We start from the raw sequence: 15,721 nt of genomic DNA, 5'->3' as shown, positions 1-15,721 counted from the left end.
TGTTTCATCTGTTAAAACTCTGGATTAAAAGTGTGTCATTTAGAGTTTTATGATAAAGCCATATTAAAAAAATCCAGATTTATACTTTTTTTTTTTTTTTTTTAGCTTTGGACAATTTTAAATGATTATTTTCTGCACTAATGCAGAGGACTAGATCATGATTGAACACTTGTTATAAATTATCAAAATGTTAATGAAAATGCTAACACACTAATGAGTAGCAGGTGTTATATTAATAAACACAAAGTACAGCTGAGGCTGATGGGAATGTCATTGGTTTTGCAGGTATTAGGTCACAAGCCAAAGTTCTGGAGATTTTAAAATTCGGACTTGATGATGGTGCTGGACAAAAAGTTAAAGGATCACCAAAGTGATTACAATTCATCCTCTGGGCACCATGGATATCCGTACATGACAATTCACCCAGACACTCAGCTTGAACTTTAGAACAGACAGAAGCTGTACAACCACTGTTTCCGGACTTTTTTTTTTATGCATTTTTATTTTTATACTTTTATCAACTTTCAGATTCACTGCATGCTGCCAGAGACTCAAACAGACTCAAGAGGTCACTTTGCAGTTTATTACGATAAATCATTTTTTTTTTTTTATACATCCATACAGAAATTGCAACATAATATTGGTTTGTGTAAACAACTTTGGACTGAAACATCAGTCCGAAACATACAAAAAGAAAACAGCACGGGCTACTCTAAAGAATGGATAAATTACAGGGTGCATGTAAAGCGTTGTCCCAAACATCTTCTTTCTCCTGTCACCTTGTTGGCAGAGAGGCGGGGCAGGCAGTTCCGAGCTGGAGGACAGAGACTCTGCATAGAGGCTTCATCAACACTTAAGACTAGCATCTGTAAATTGATCTACACCACGTGGAGATGAGTACGCACATTTATTACAGCATATATTAAGGCGTTCAAGATGAGTCTGCTTGAAGATTGCAGTGCAGAGCCCCCATACTACAGTTCGTGTTCAGCTGTGATAGGTCCTTTAATACCAAATAAATTAATACCAGAGAAGTGGTTCAGCTGCAAATAATAAAGCAATAATCTCACTTAAGATTTGAGGAACTCTTTGTCGTTGGCATATTACAGGTGATGAACAAACAACATGTTCGCCACTGAATACACAGAAGCTTTTTGACGGCAAAGATTTTGGCAGTGTTTATTGGTAGTCGTGATAACTACACTGTCTTTGCAGTTATTGAGTGAACTGTGCCATGAGAAAATAAACTGTTCAAGGGTTTGATACTGTATATATTATTTCCATAAACTATGAGGATCCTTAGAAAAATATTTCATTTAATGCAGCATTGTACTTATACAAAATTAAACAAATTGCACAAGAAGAAGATTCATCTGTTATTTTTTTTTCTACTTTGAATGTATCTCTACTCCAACTGAAAGACGACTGTGCTCCTTCTGTCACTCCTTCTCAGCAGAGTTGAGGTTTTTTTGTTTTCTCTATTTTTAATAGTGTATTGGTACAAATGTACTGTTTCATCTGCATACTTTTATATTAAATAATCTGTCACAATAAATATATTTCTCTTAATACTTACAGTCCAGAATACAATTCTTTTACTCTCTTGAGCTTTGTTGACACCCTGAGAATAAATCTTTTGTCACCATGTTTAAACTTTTCAAACAGCTGGTCAATTTCAAATTTTGTTTTGTTTTGAATGTATGCTGACTCTAATTTAATGACTTCAATTTCTTAAGAATCAATTTGTCTTCTAAAGAGAATAAAGTAAGTAGATGACATATGTATTAGTGTGAAACATATTGAAAAAAAGAAAAAGACAAAGGACATATGAAAAATGCAAAAGTATAAATAGAAAATGGACTTTTGAAAGTGAAGATTTTAGATGTCAAGTGTTTTCAAAACCATATTACAATCATTGTCTTTGTATAATATATAGATAATATATAGATACTAATACAAAAGTTATATTCTAAAGGTGGCATGCGTGAGCAGGCATTGAAGAGAAGAGAGACAAGGCTTTCCCCTCCTTTTGTTACAGTTGAAATGCTTTGCTTTCACTACATGGACATACAGGATGTACCAGAGAGGCTCTAAACAAGTCCATGTTTTTGACTCATATGTGAACTGTGTCAATTTCCCATGACAGAGTGAAAGGAATAATTAATGAATGGTGATTGGTGATGAAGAGATCCGATGTGCAGCATTTTGGGGGAAAACTAAAACCGAGTGGAAGAGTTTTCTTTCCTTTTCTTCTCTTCTCCTCCACTCCTCCCGTGCCTCATCCCATCCCTCCACTATCTCTCTTCTCTTCGCCTTGTTCCTCTGCTCCCCAACCAACACATAACCATGCTACCCCCTTATCCTATATATATATATCTCCTCTCCTCTCCTCTCCTCTCGCCTTCACTTGCGGTCATCATCTATCATTTCAAATAGGGCCTGTAGCAGTCGGTCATCTCTGTGCCTGTACGGCTTGGTGCCATAGAAGCCATCGCTGTAGTCACTGTAGACACTGTCCTCCGGGCCCCGGTACTTGTTGATCATGTCCAGAGCCTGGTACAGCTTCTGAGGGGGAAGTCTTGTAGCAGGAGGAGAGCGGCTCCTGTCCAGTTGCTGCTGCTGCTTCCTCCAGATGGAGGAGGAAGCCCTGGCTACGGCCTGGGGCTGCTGCAGGGCTGGGGTCTGCCTGTTGAAGGCTGTCTGCAGGAGACGCAGCAGGGCCAGAGAGGGGGAATAGGGTGAATTTGATAACTTTTTGGGCACCTTCTCTGGGTTGGAAGAGGGAGAAGCTTGTGCAGTTTCTGTCTTAGGAGGTGGACGGGCCTCTGTGGGCTCCTGAATCAGCAGACAGACAGAGAGGAGATATGTTATTGGTCTGTGACACAAACAACAATGATGCTCAGAGTGTGCTTCTGAATATAGACAACAAAATGGTGCTCTATTTCGATTGGTTCCAAGAGAGATTATACAGTACAGTTTCATAATATGAATTTTAAAAAAATGCAGGTCTCAAGTACTTGTACTCCAGAATAATGGATCTGAAATAAAACATGGACTGTCATTGTCCTTGCACTGTGCTAAAATTGTCAGGACTAAAGTTTTAAATGTGGACGTAAACACTCAAATTTACACTGAAATATGTAAATCACAAGAATACTTTTGGGAATGTGCTTATTCACCTTCTTGCCTAGTGTTAGATGAGAAGATTGGCACCACTTTCATATTTGTTCATTCAATATGCAGCTGAAGGCAGCAGCCAGTTAGCTTGACAACCTTGACAACCAGGAGCTCCCTGCTCTAGAACCACACAAACTCATCGTAAACACTTCAGTTTTTGTGAAGATTATACAAACATGTTCAGTAGTGAGTTTTATAGATGCAGATGTTGTTACCTTCAGACAGAGACAGGCTAACTGTTATCCCCCTGTTTCCAGTCTTTATGCTAAACTAAGCTAACTGGGAGTTGAACATATATCTTATATTTAGCAAAAAGAAATAAGTGGTATCAATCTCATCTCATCTAATTATTTGAAAGAAAGTCAGTAAGCATATTTCCCAAAATGTCAAACTGTTCCTTTCGCGTTAGTCATTGTTTTATTTTAAAAACCAATGAGCTGGAGTACAAAAGAGAAAACAATGGGCAGTATTTCACTGTATAAATGTACTATACACTGCACTGTATTATAGTACCAATAATCCAATAAAACTGCTCTGTATTGAATTGGATTGTAAATTTCTGTGACATAATAATGTTTGTAATCATTTGTAAGAAGGACACTGGGTGGCTACGTACTGATCATTTGTCACAGACAAGACCCAAACAAGGTCCATGTCATGTCTCAACTCTTTCTCTTCATCATTTAATTCATCATGTTTTCAGCATTTCACTTGAGGTTTGTATTTTTGACTGTGTCAGCTCTGACACTTTTATGTCCCCTCACTGAGCTTTGCTTTGTGTTACCAAGAGTAAGTTACAGGCCTAATACTCATACTCATCCCTTTCCTCTAGCATCCAAACCATTGTTTCTTTGTAGACATTCACCTGTAGCTTTGTACTCACCTCCATCATGTCATCCATATGTTCTACACCGCGCCTGTCGTTCTGCACAGCGTTGTAGGGAATGTACACTCTAGGTTTCTTCATGTGCTCTGGCTTCTCCGATGTTCCGTGAAGAATCAGCTTCCAACTCAAAATCCGACCCTCGTTCTCCATACGGCCTGACTGTGAGAGGAAATAATGTTGTTTAAAGCTCAGCATGTTGATTATAGTAATACCGGCATGCAGGTATTACTATCGGCTTGACATTTTTTGATCTCACAACATACTCATTTTTTGAAAATACTCGTATGTAAAAGAGAAATTCTGGCTTCAACTGGATGTAGAAACGTGAGGCTAATTTCACATTACAGTTGAGAAAAAGGTGTTTACCGTCTCTCAAATATATGTGTAACTCACAGTGTCTGTGATCTTTAGCGTCCATGTACCAGCTGGGTCTTCTCCCCACGTATGGACAGACATGAAGTCCCAGTTTCTGAAGCCGTTAGAAGACGTGTCCCTCTCTCGCTCAGCCAGCAGCACAGTACTGGTACCTGAGGGAGAATCAGACATGTCCAAAGGGATGGATCAATTTAGTGCTTTGTTATTGCACTCATATATGTGCGCTTGTGTGTGTGTGTGTGTGTGTTTGTGTGTGTGTGTGTGTGTGTTTGTCTCTAACCAGCTGGGGAGGTGAGTGTGATGTGCAGATCTCCTCTCCTGGTGTATTCAATGCTGGCCTCCACCTGCACGTGCTCCAATGAGCGGACTGTGTTCTCCTGCCCCGCACAGGCTTTGGTTGGAATCTCTATAGTGATCTCCCCTGCTGCCTTCAGCTCCCTGTGGGATGCATTAAAATAGCAGGGAATGAGACACACAAACAGCTCTCCATGACAACAGAAGATGATCATATGTGCGATGTGGTTCCCGGACATGTTGTCATTACTGTACGTAGGTCTGGGAAACTGCAGCAGGTAGGAAAAAACCCGTAACATGGCTCCACATACTGCATGCATTACATATTATTCGGCGAAAATTCCACAACAATCCCAAATCTGGGGAATATTAAGTACCTCACACGCATACATAAGGTGCATAGACAGATTTGGATGCCTTTGGTCACTCATTTGCAAAAACAGTTAATCCCCATCTCTCACAGACATGAATGAAAGGATTTCTGTGTTCAAGCTGGCATAAAGCTGGAGGGGGTTTGTAGACCACTAAGCATTGACGGAAATGTAGAGCCAAATCCTCTGGATTAAACAGGGATGTAGCAAGGTAATGGGGAAACTGGGTGTCAGTGCAATTGAGTTTTATAATCCAAAGCAAATTACAAAATGGACACTTAAAGAACTCAGAGCTCGGTTGGCCTTAGCAGCTGTTAGTGGTACAATATGAAGTCAAAGGGGTTTTTCAAGTTCAAAGTATAGCCGCTAAGATTTAGCCCTAAATTTTCTTGGGTTGATAATCCAAAAAGGAACACAAACAAAACATCTGGTTAGGAAGCAGCTGGAGGTATTCCTTCCTCTGAGTTTCAGCCCATGCTTGGCAGATTTCCATTTGGATTTTGATCCGACTGTTTAGCAATTAGTAATTATCAAAAAGTGAAGATGGTTGACGGCTGACCTCAAATTTAAATGATTGCAACTGCCATCATGAACAAGAAAAAAAAAAACCTCCTTCTGATTCATTTCGATTCATTTTCATGGCACTGAAAGCCCTCCCAAGCTTAAGACTTGTTATTGTCTCGAATAAACCAACAGATGCGTCTTTAATAATGCAGATGGTTTTATCTGTTTGCTTTGTTGGACCGTAAATGTCAGGACAACAGCAAGTGAGTCTCTCTCCCTCTTTCTCTCTTGAATGAGATACATGGCCAAAATGTCATGCAGTCAATGACATGGATTGCACTGGATGACAAACTTCATCATGACAAAGTACAGCAGTTACAATCCTGTATATGAATTAGCTAAATGTGCACACATGATATATCTTCTTCTTTTTTTTTTTGAAACAGCGGCCACAAATCCTGGGCCGTTGGCAAAGCAAAGCAAAAACAGAAACTACAGAGGAAACCTTATAAGAAAAACAAAAGTAGATGAGAGATAGAGAGACCTTGGCTGGAAAGAATCATCCCTGACGATACATTGCTTCTTTTCAGGCACATGCTTCCAGGTGGCCGGGTCAGCGAGGTCCACCAGGGCTTTCGCATTCAGAAGGCCAAAGCCGAAGCGGCTGTTGACCATCAGTCCTGCTCCGTTCCTTTTCCAGCCTGGATTATTGGCCAAAGGATCAAACTCAGAGGTCCACACTACGATGTGCTGCAGGTCTCTCCAGGTTAGATCCGGGCTAACGCAGGGAAGGTAGACAGGGAGGAAGACCAGTGAGTATTTACTGACACTTAAATAAAAGTGTAAATTATATCAAAACATCACATCATATCAAAATATTTATATCAGTATTGCATACTTTTGCTCCAGAGCCAGGGCAAATATCCCAGCAGCCAGCGGGGCAGAGGCTGATGTTCCAGTGTGAGTCTGAGTGCACTCATTGTGCAGATCAGCACTCGTCTGAAAACAAGCAGGCAAAAAGAGCATGTAAAAAAATTCATAGATTGATATGACTTCCACTTATCCCTTTAACAAAACTACCATGACTTGAAAAGATTTAATGTAACATAACGTAACACAACACATAACAAGTGTAGTCACTTACAATCCTCTGGTCGGTGTAGTCTCCACTGCTGTACGCTGTAGCCAGAGTGGAGGAGCACTTCTCAGCGTACCAAGGGGACAAGCCCTGCTGGGAGGCACTGCTGATTGAGATAGTGTAGATGCTGTCTGTGTAGCCGTCACAGTCACAGTTATCGCCCTGACGGCCCCCATTACCTGATGCCCAAACAAAGATAGAGCCTTTCCCACTGCGGCCCTGCAGAAGGCATGATGGAGAAAAGAAATGCTCGATGTGTTGTGCTATCAGATATGGCCTTGTTGCTTACACTGCCGACACATTTTATCTACAAGAGTCTTACAATTTAGAGCAGAAATGACAAGAATTTTAACCTATTCTGACATGAATTAGACACTGCCCAATATAAATCTTTTCTTATGTAATGTAAATCCAGATGGCATTGTGTCATTAGAAGCTTTATTCCTCGCAGCAGACCACATTGTCCTTATTGATTCTGTTCTATCTGATTCCCATCACTGCTGCAGATAATAGCTCCCATTAGGAACGTCAGTCTGAGATCACACCAACTGACTGTGAGTGGAAACTTCCTGTCTTATCATTTACCTTCTGGATGCCGTACTCAAAAGCCTTCTGGGCCAGGCGGCCAGGGCCTTCCACTGTCTTGCCATCATCGTTGGGTCCCCAGCTGGCGCTGTAGATGTCCACATGGTTTGGATTGAACCCAATAGAACTGGCTTCAATGGCATCGGTCACAATCCCATCCAGCATACGAATCCCTGAGCAGGGGGAGAATTTTTAGCACAGAGCTTCATTGCTCTGCATTCACATAAATTCATATAGTGACAATTCATGGCTATTCTGAAGGGTGGAAATAAAGAAGATATCAAATGTTACAATTTACTCCATCGTGGAATAAATCAAATATTAGAAAGAAAGAACATTTATTAAAGCCCTTTACTTCATTTATATGTTAAGAATGTTTTGCTGTCAGGGCAGTAAATTTTAAGATTCAGGTTCCTCCACAGCACTGTAAGAACCAGCTGCCCACCCTGGGCCTTCAGATGCTGCGGCCCTAATAAGCAAACCATTGTTTTGCCGGATTGGAGCTGAGCAATTCTTGAGAGTAAAACTCAAGTCTCCATTAGGAAATTGTCACTCTCTGCTGGCTATAAATAAAATAAATAAAAATCCATGTTTGTGCAGCCATAGTATCTAAAAGCAAAGTGATGTTGTCAATTAATGCACAATTTAACTACCATGTGTGGTAGATGCTTTAAGAATAACATATCAAATCTATCAGTCTCAATTTCAGTCTCAATCAAGTCTCTATTTTAATATTTACAACGTGCACACAGTCACAGATGAAGGCACCATGTTGGCAGTATGACACATATATATTTAATAAATAAAAGGTTTTACCTCCAACCTTGGAGTTGTATGCCACTCCAACCCCACACTTATTGTTGTCTGCCTGCATAGCGATCTCTCCAGCACACCTGGTCCCATGCCTGAGAAGAAACAACATATGTAATACACACTTAGCTAAATCATTCACTTGTGTTTTTGTAAAATTTTAAAACAGCAAATGCCAAACTGTTGTTTATCACAGGCTGCTTTCGGCAGGAATTTCACTGTATTGTGTTGGTTGATTCAGAGGCTACTATATCGTTTGGTTATGAAACTTCTCTCAGAAGCAGAGCAGAAAATAGGTCCTCTGGTTGTATGACTCTGCAATTATTCATCTGCGAGAATACGCTTTGAACTGTGGAGTATTCTGATAACAAAAGAGCACAGGGTTGTTGGCGGAGAGGAGTGTGTGTTTGTGTGTGTCTGTGTGTGTGTGTGTGTGTGTGTGTGTGTGTGTGTAAGACAGCTGGCACACAGGAAGCCATTGAAGTCAGGTATGGAGAGGAAAAACAGGAGAGGAAGTAAATTGAATACAGTGAAATAAGTGTTTTCCGATTCTTTGGCAGCGTCTGCTTTTACCTTGTTCAACAAATCCTTGCTTCTACTTTATGCTTATTTAATATGATATAAGAATACAACCTGAAATAACCAAGCCCAAGCAACAAAGCCACGTTAACCACATTCCTATGAGAACAGTTCTCTGAAGCCATATGTCACTGGTTTCATGGTTTCAAACTAAGGGCAGATTTGTTCTAGTGTCATATCAAAGGAGGGTTGACTTACTTGTTTTCATTAGTGGAGTCATATCTGGGGAAGGGGTCTGGGTCATTATCGTTGAAATCGTAGCTGGCTGCTGCATCCTTTAAAAACAACAGACAGAAAATGATCAGCGATCTCTTTTTTCAAAAGCTGGGGTGACGTCAGTGTAACGTCAGTGATGAAAACTTGTCAGGGCCAATCTGCTGTCATGGAGACATACAGTCTACGATTGGTGACAAGGGGAGAGAGAGACACTGATGTGAACAAATATTAAAACAAAACATATTGGATGACCCTGAGGATGAAGGAGCGCTTGGCAACAGCTATCTGCTGAAACATTCAGATTTCTTGAAGATGCTGTTTTTTTCCGTGAGGGTTGTGTCATGGCACAACAAACTGCAGAGTTTGAATGCTGCTTTTTGTCTTTCCTGTCATTCCTCTGTGATTGAAAATTTTATAAAATGCACAAATTATATTCTTATTAAACAGGAAATTATGATGATTAGTTATTTTTTAAAGCTTCCTCTCAGCAACACATTTAATATCCGATTTAAATCAGATGCCTGTGCCTGTCATTTTACAATTACTGCTATTAAGTTATGCAAATGCGGCCGACTCATAAGCCTTGATTGTTAAGGATGAGTGTCTCGGCTGATTGAGCCTCTTTGATTAATCTGTGTTAACTTAATTACAGTGGGAGTTGTTGCCATCAGCCCTGTTGTCATACATCATTTCTTTCTCTCCCTCCCTCAGTCCTGCTCTTTCTCTTTCGTTCCATGCACTGGTGTGGCTTCTGAGAGTGACAGCACTGTTTGAAACCAAACCACAGATGGGGCTTTTAAAGGCTTTTAGAGTTCCTGTCAACAGGAGTAACTGTGCCAAAAATGAAACCTCATTGAGCTCCCATTCAGTCATGCTTGCTTTCTTTTCCTTGCAATTATCTACATCAAACATACAGACTGTCAAAACATTATTGGAGGAAGTAGGAATATTTTCAAATTCTGCATCCCTAAATGCAGGGAGCATAGTCCTTCACATCAACATCACCGTTTAGAGAGAAATGCCTGTTTCACATCCACAGATTAAAACCCCAAAAGCTCCTCAGAGGCAGACATTGTCATATAGAAGACGTATTACTGTCTTCATGAAGCGCCTTGTAAGGTGTCACCAGCAGCGTTGCTAGGGCAACGGCAGAGCCAGACGACGGAGGCTGTCTCCATGGAAACACTGTCTTACGTAGTTGGAGTAGATGTCTGTGTGGTTCCACTCCAGCCCGTCATCCAGAACGGTGATGACCACTCCTTTCCCTGTGATGCCTTTCTGCCACACGGGGATCACATGCAGGTCCAGCTTCGGCAGCGAGGAGGAGGTCCGGGTGTCTTGCTGGAAGATGAGGACAGGGTGTTTGTTATGGTGTGAAAATTTGTATCATCTGTTACAAGTAGAGCTGGTGTTGCCTGATTTGACTGTTTTCAGGATTGCAAAATTACACACATCTGTGATTCATACTTAATTGAAATGGGCACTTTATCTAAACAGGCTCTTAGAGTGTTATCAAAGTAGATTCTTCAAGCTCTCTGAGTCTGCCTTTTCTTCTATGACCTTTACAGAAATTCATTACTGGATTGTTGGCTCTGCCTTTGTCAGGGCTTGAATCCACTCCTACTGTATGGCCACTTGTGGGCAGACATTATGCCAGGCTTTAGTGTTGTCCAATACAGCACCTCTACTGATTAATTTAACCCTCAAGAAGCCTTACAGCACCTAAACATGTGCTGCCTTTCTTCTGGGTCACCTCACATTCAATCCACCCTGACGGATTATTTAGAAATCCATCTCTAGGCTATGTGATATTACACAGTGTGGGGGTTGCCAGGCCTTTTTTTTTTTTTAAATGGAAAATCAGCAGGGAGTGGGGGAGAGTGAGCAGGGCCCATGCCTGCCTGCCTGCCTGCCTGGGGAAGAGTATGATTCAGAGCTGGAGACGGCTAAGACTAAAAAAAGAATTCATTTTGCTCTTTCGCTCTCTGCGCATTATGCACAGACACTGCAGAACGCCACCCCAAGATGTGACTCATCCCTGTGATGTATTGGCTTTTTTTCTGCTCCAACTTTGATTCCCTGTTTTCACCCCCATCCTCTCACTAGGATCACTTTCCTTCTCTCTGGACAGTACCAGCACCAGCTGACGGTGAGCACAACTCAAATCTCAAAGTAAATACACAGCAGATGTCCCACGTTGACACAATGTGTTTCAAAAGCAATTTGCTCTCAAAACTTTTACTCCAGCCTATATCTACAGTTTGCTTTCTTTAGGTGTCACACCAACTGACTCACTTGTTGATGCTGTCAGTGGCCTGCCACGCATAGACCTTAATGGTAAACAGCAAATACGCACAGTAGCTTATGAAACAAGTGAGTGGACACACACACAAAGAGATGCCTCCATGCACAAATGATACAGACTGACACTTGCACAGCCATGGATACACGCTCTCGCTCACTCTCTCTCTCTCTCACACACACACACTCACAGCCATGCAGGCATACTACAAGTATGAGTCACTCCCTGATTAAATTATCAGGCAGTCACCCACTCCTGAAAAATAAAGACACTCATCCTCTCTGCCATTACATTGGCCCTGACCCATCGACAGTCATACAGCTCCACCCTCACTAATGCCAGTAATCATCCGATCTGCCAATGTCCACCCCTTTCCATTTCTCCATTCTGAGATCCATTATCATATAAGTTTCTTCATTTGCAAATACTAGAGAGGTAAAAAAAAGGAAAAAAACAGAATTATAGCATAGTGGCTTATGTAAAAACACCTGAAACACTTCTCATTTCCACTGCTTTACCTGTTTATGCTTAGCTCTGTCTTTTCTGAATGGATGGGGAGGGGCGGGGGCGAATCACGATGCATCAGATGAACTGCAGTGACACAGACATGGGCCTCATGCTGAAATATACCGAGCGGCACTTTGGGGCCAATTCCATTAGTGTCATCATCCCTGATCGGCAAAAATGATTCACCTCAATTTGTTTTCTTATTCCCCGTAAGCATATGACTCATATTCAGTTAGTGCAGGTGCGGAGAAGTGGAAGCTGAGAGAACCAACCACCCCCCCCCCCCCCCCAAGCACACATAAACCGATGCAACACACATACACTTCGTCATTTTCTGGTAAAGCAGCAAGAAACAAATGAGGGTGAAGATGATTCACTGACTATCGAACATGATCAGTTTAATAACTGATGAGGCTAACTAACATTAATCCGGCTGATGTGTAATAGCGGAGATCATATCTGTTTCCAAGTTTAACAGCTTGTGGTGAATATGTTGTGATATCTGTCTCTTCATTCTTTGTCTTAATTTTTTTTTTTTTTAAATTTCAATTTGCTTGATAAGAAATTAAATTACATTTATGGTCATTTACATGTTGGTTGAGATGCATCATTGAATTTTTACACTACAGCAACATCTTATACATGGTCAGAGTTATATTTGATTACAGAGTTTAGAGCTGAAACAGTTTGTTCATTGGTAAATAGCTCAACAAGAAAATTAATCCACAAATCAAATTTAAAGCAAAAATGTCACACACATCCTTGTTCCAGCTTCTGATTTGATTAGATTTGCATTTTCTTCCTGTTTTATATGACTGTAAGTAAAACATCTTTTGGTTTAAATATGAAGGCGTCACCTTCGACTTTTTGAATTGTAATGGTAATTTTTTTTAATTGTTTTCTGATTTATAGACCAAATGATTAATCAATTAATAGAGAAAATAACTGTTAAGATTCACATTTTAAAAAAAGTGAGTAACTAGTGGCTTAATGTGTTCTGTGGTTTGATCTGGTTTGAACATAAATTAACATAAGCAGCATCTATACTACGCATCTATACCCCCCCTCCCATGGATCAAAATCAGCAAATATGTCATTCAAAGTGGCACCTTCCGGGTCAAGCTGCGGTCAGGATAAAGTGAATGTGTTAGTAATGGATCTGGAAGGGGATGCACAGCTGTGACAATCTACTGTTCTCTGCTGCTGCTTGGCCTCAATGGGCTAAAACATCCCATTCAGGGTAAATTGGGACTTAATGCACGGTGCTCTACTCTACTCCACTCTCCATCCTGTTGGATTATAGTCTCTCCACCCCTTTCATCTCCACATGGACTGTGTTACCAATTAAGCAAATGGCTCTTTTGGTTAGAACTGCTTGATAACATGCTATTGTTTTGTTGTTTTCATGTTTTTTCTCTCTTGGTTATGAGAAAGCAGTGAGTGTTCGTTGTTTGTATTTTTTTGCACTCCTGCAGGTTACATTTATGCCGCTATGCATGTGTACAGATTTTCTGACACACCCATAACCTACTGCTCACATACACTCCATGACGCAGGACAGAGAGTGGTCAACAGTGTGGAGCTGTCCAGCACTCACAGGGCCTCAGTCCGTCTCAGGGGAGATCAGAGCGGCTACATGCAAACAGAAGGCCCAATCAGACACAGAGAACACAACATATGACCAGCAGGGTGTGGAGATCGACCTACATCTGTGGTTTATGGAGCTCCGGGACACAGTGGTCAGATATTTACAGCATAAATAAATGAATTGTTAAGTCACTTGTTGAACATCTCATTGTGTTTTCAAAACCGGTGCTGAGCCAGACAAGCTAAATTCACTGTTGTGGGATGTTCAAGCTTTACTGGAGACTCACCAGGTACCACTGCTGGTTCCACATGGGATCATCAAACAGCTTATCCACCGGGCAATCCCTGCACCCCCCTAGGGACGCTCGCTTGTTGCGACGTTTCTCGTACTGCTGCTCTGCCCACAGCACCTACACACGCAGACATTTGGTCAATTACATCTTTTAAAATGAGATGATCTGGATGATCTGACGCAGACCAGGACAAGATAATGGCTAAAGGAGACCACTCACCCGATCATCCTCCGAGAGCTGCCTGGTGACGTGGTTGGCACTTCGTTTCATTCTGCTAGGATGATTGCGGTGTTTGAACAAGAAATGGTCTTCCAGGGCCCCAATCTGCACAGAGGACGACATAACATGAGACAGGCTGAATAGTTTATAGGAAATTACATAATACCAGCCATCTGGCTGCTGAACCCTGATGAGCAGGACTAAAAACTCTATTTTCTCTCAGCTAAAGCCTCAGGAATTCAGTTTTGGGGAAAGTAACATGAAAACAGTTGTGTTACGTCTCTGTTTCTGCCCTTTATCTTGTCTCTGATATGGGGTATGATATACTCACGAACATAAATGTATATATATGTAATGTATATATAGCGGCAAACAAACAAAATGCAATGTACAGACCCCACAGGTGTATATGCTTAATATCCACATTAATGCCACTTTTCTGATGTTTAACGGCAAAATACTTTGAGTAAAGTCATAAAATGTTTGTCCATTCTATAGTTGATGAAGAGATTGAATGTATGTTAAACTTCTCTGTCTCCTAAATGAATGTAATGTAATATAAAGAAGGAGAGGAAAGAATTCATACATTGTGTCTCAGTATCCATGACCCCTGAGAGCTCAGTTAATCATTGGCCGCTGCTACTCACAGCTACAGGTTTCATAAGAATGAATGAACTGGTCAGACTGGACCTTATGTTTTTATACAGGAAAATACAGCATCAGTCAGTCTCACATAGGGGAAAAGACACTGAACCATGAAATGAAAGCCAACCAGAGTCCCCCTGGGACTCTGTTATCAGAAATGTGTAAACAACAATGAGTCACAGGTTGAGTAAAATCCTCCTTTTATTTAGCTGGATGCTGAAAATGCAATGTGTGCTTTTGGGCTATCATAAAAGCAATGAGTTTCCAGTCTAATGGCCTTATCAAGCACAGCAGAATAACTGATGACAGCTATTGCTTGGTTTGCTGTTACAACATAGTCCACAATTTATACAGTAGGCTGCAGGCTTAATTAACATCCCATTGTCCGTTGGGCTTTTATGGTCTCTGTTTGGTAGCTCTTAAATTACATCTTTGATATTAAAATGAGATTGTATTGGAGCTTTACTGTCATGCCAAATAAATCATATCTATTAAAGCTGCTAGCCCACACCTCGTTTTAGAGTAATTTGAAGCTTCTTTTTTAATTTTAGTCTGAACTGGTGTTTTGCTCCAGGGCGTTGGTGCCTACCTGTCGGACCAGTTCGTAGTCCAGCTCCCTGGCGATCGCCTCCGCAGCGGCCAGTCCGCCTGGGATCTCCACAGCCCACTCGTTCAGGTACTGCCTGTCCCTGTAAAGAGACTCCAGCGACCGGGGAACCACAGAGCAGAGGATGGCAAGAACACAACACATCACCGTTGGACGACATCTCACTTCCATCTCAGAGGAAATTCAACCAGATGAGGAAAAATATATATAACCTATATACAAATACGTATAAGCAGCCAAAACTCCAAGATATACAAATGTTGTGTGGTGGTAATAAAGAAATGCCCTTGTTTATTCCTCTAGAAGAAACAGCTGGCTGAGATGGAGGGAACGTGAAACTGCGCGGTATTTGTCCGACAAGGAGAGGAAATACTGGTGATTGGGAGGGCTGGTTTGCGCGCTGTGTGTGTGTGTGTTTGTGTGTGTGTGTGTGTGTGCTTGTTAGTGTGCGCGCGTGTGTGTGTGTGTGTGTTTGGGGAGGTGGGGGGCAGGGGGGCGGTGCTACACGTCAAATTACGGGTGCTCTGACGTCATTTTTGCGTCTACCTTTGGTAAGATGTTGAGTTCGAGTCCCTGTAGGAGAAAGTCTAAACGGGAGGAGGAGGGGAGAGATAAGACTAAAAATA

The 15,721-nt window shown here is 41.4% G+C and overlaps 1 protein-coding gene across 1 annotated transcript; it reads right to left on the bottom strand.

The window, feature by feature from the left end:
- Positions 1–568: 568 nt before the first annotated feature.
- Positions 569–15,480, bottom strand: pcsk1 (proprotein convertase subtilisin/kexin type 1). The gene is made up of 14 exons (XM_056404279.1): positions 15,078–15,480; positions 13,844–13,948; positions 13,619–13,741; positions 10,130–10,276; positions 8,918–8,994; positions 8,147–8,235; positions 7,331–7,503; positions 6,752–6,964; positions 6,506–6,606; positions 6,152–6,385; positions 4,719–4,876; positions 4,457–4,590; positions 4,061–4,222; positions 569–2,835 (listed from the first exon to the last, which is right to left on the bottom strand). Exons 1-14 carry the CDS (start codon positions 15,264–15,266, stop codon positions 2,404–2,406), a joined length of 2,337 nt encoding a protein of 778 aa, XP_056260254.1. The 5' UTR covers positions 15,267–15,480; the 3' UTR covers positions 569–2,403.
- Between the last annotated feature and the right edge of the window lie 241 nt (positions 15,481–15,721).

Source organism: Seriola aureovittata, chromosome 2 (genome assembly GCF_021018895.1).
Source record: "Seriola aureovittata isolate HTS-2021-v1 ecotype China chromosome 2, ASM2101889v1, whole genome shotgun sequence".
Lineage (NCBI taxonomy): Eukaryota > Metazoa > Chordata > Actinopteri > Carangiformes > Carangidae > Seriola > Seriola aureovittata.
The sequence above is the reverse complement of the archived record's forward strand: the minus strand, read 5'-3'. Positions and strand labels throughout refer to the sequence as shown.

Coding starts and splice junctions, on each gene's coding strand:
- pcsk1 (XM_056404279.1), bottom strand. CDS start 15,266: ATGGAAGTGAGATGTCGTCCAACGGTGATGTGTTGTGTTCTTGCCATC. Junction 8,236..8,917: donor GACTCCACTAATGAAAACAA/GTAAGTCAACCC, acceptor GTTTCTTCTCAG/GCATGGGACCAGGTGTGCTG. Junction 6,965..7,330: donor TTGAGTACGGCATCCAGAAG/GTAAATGATAAG, acceptor TGCCTTCTGCAG/GGCCGCAGTGGGAAAGGCTC.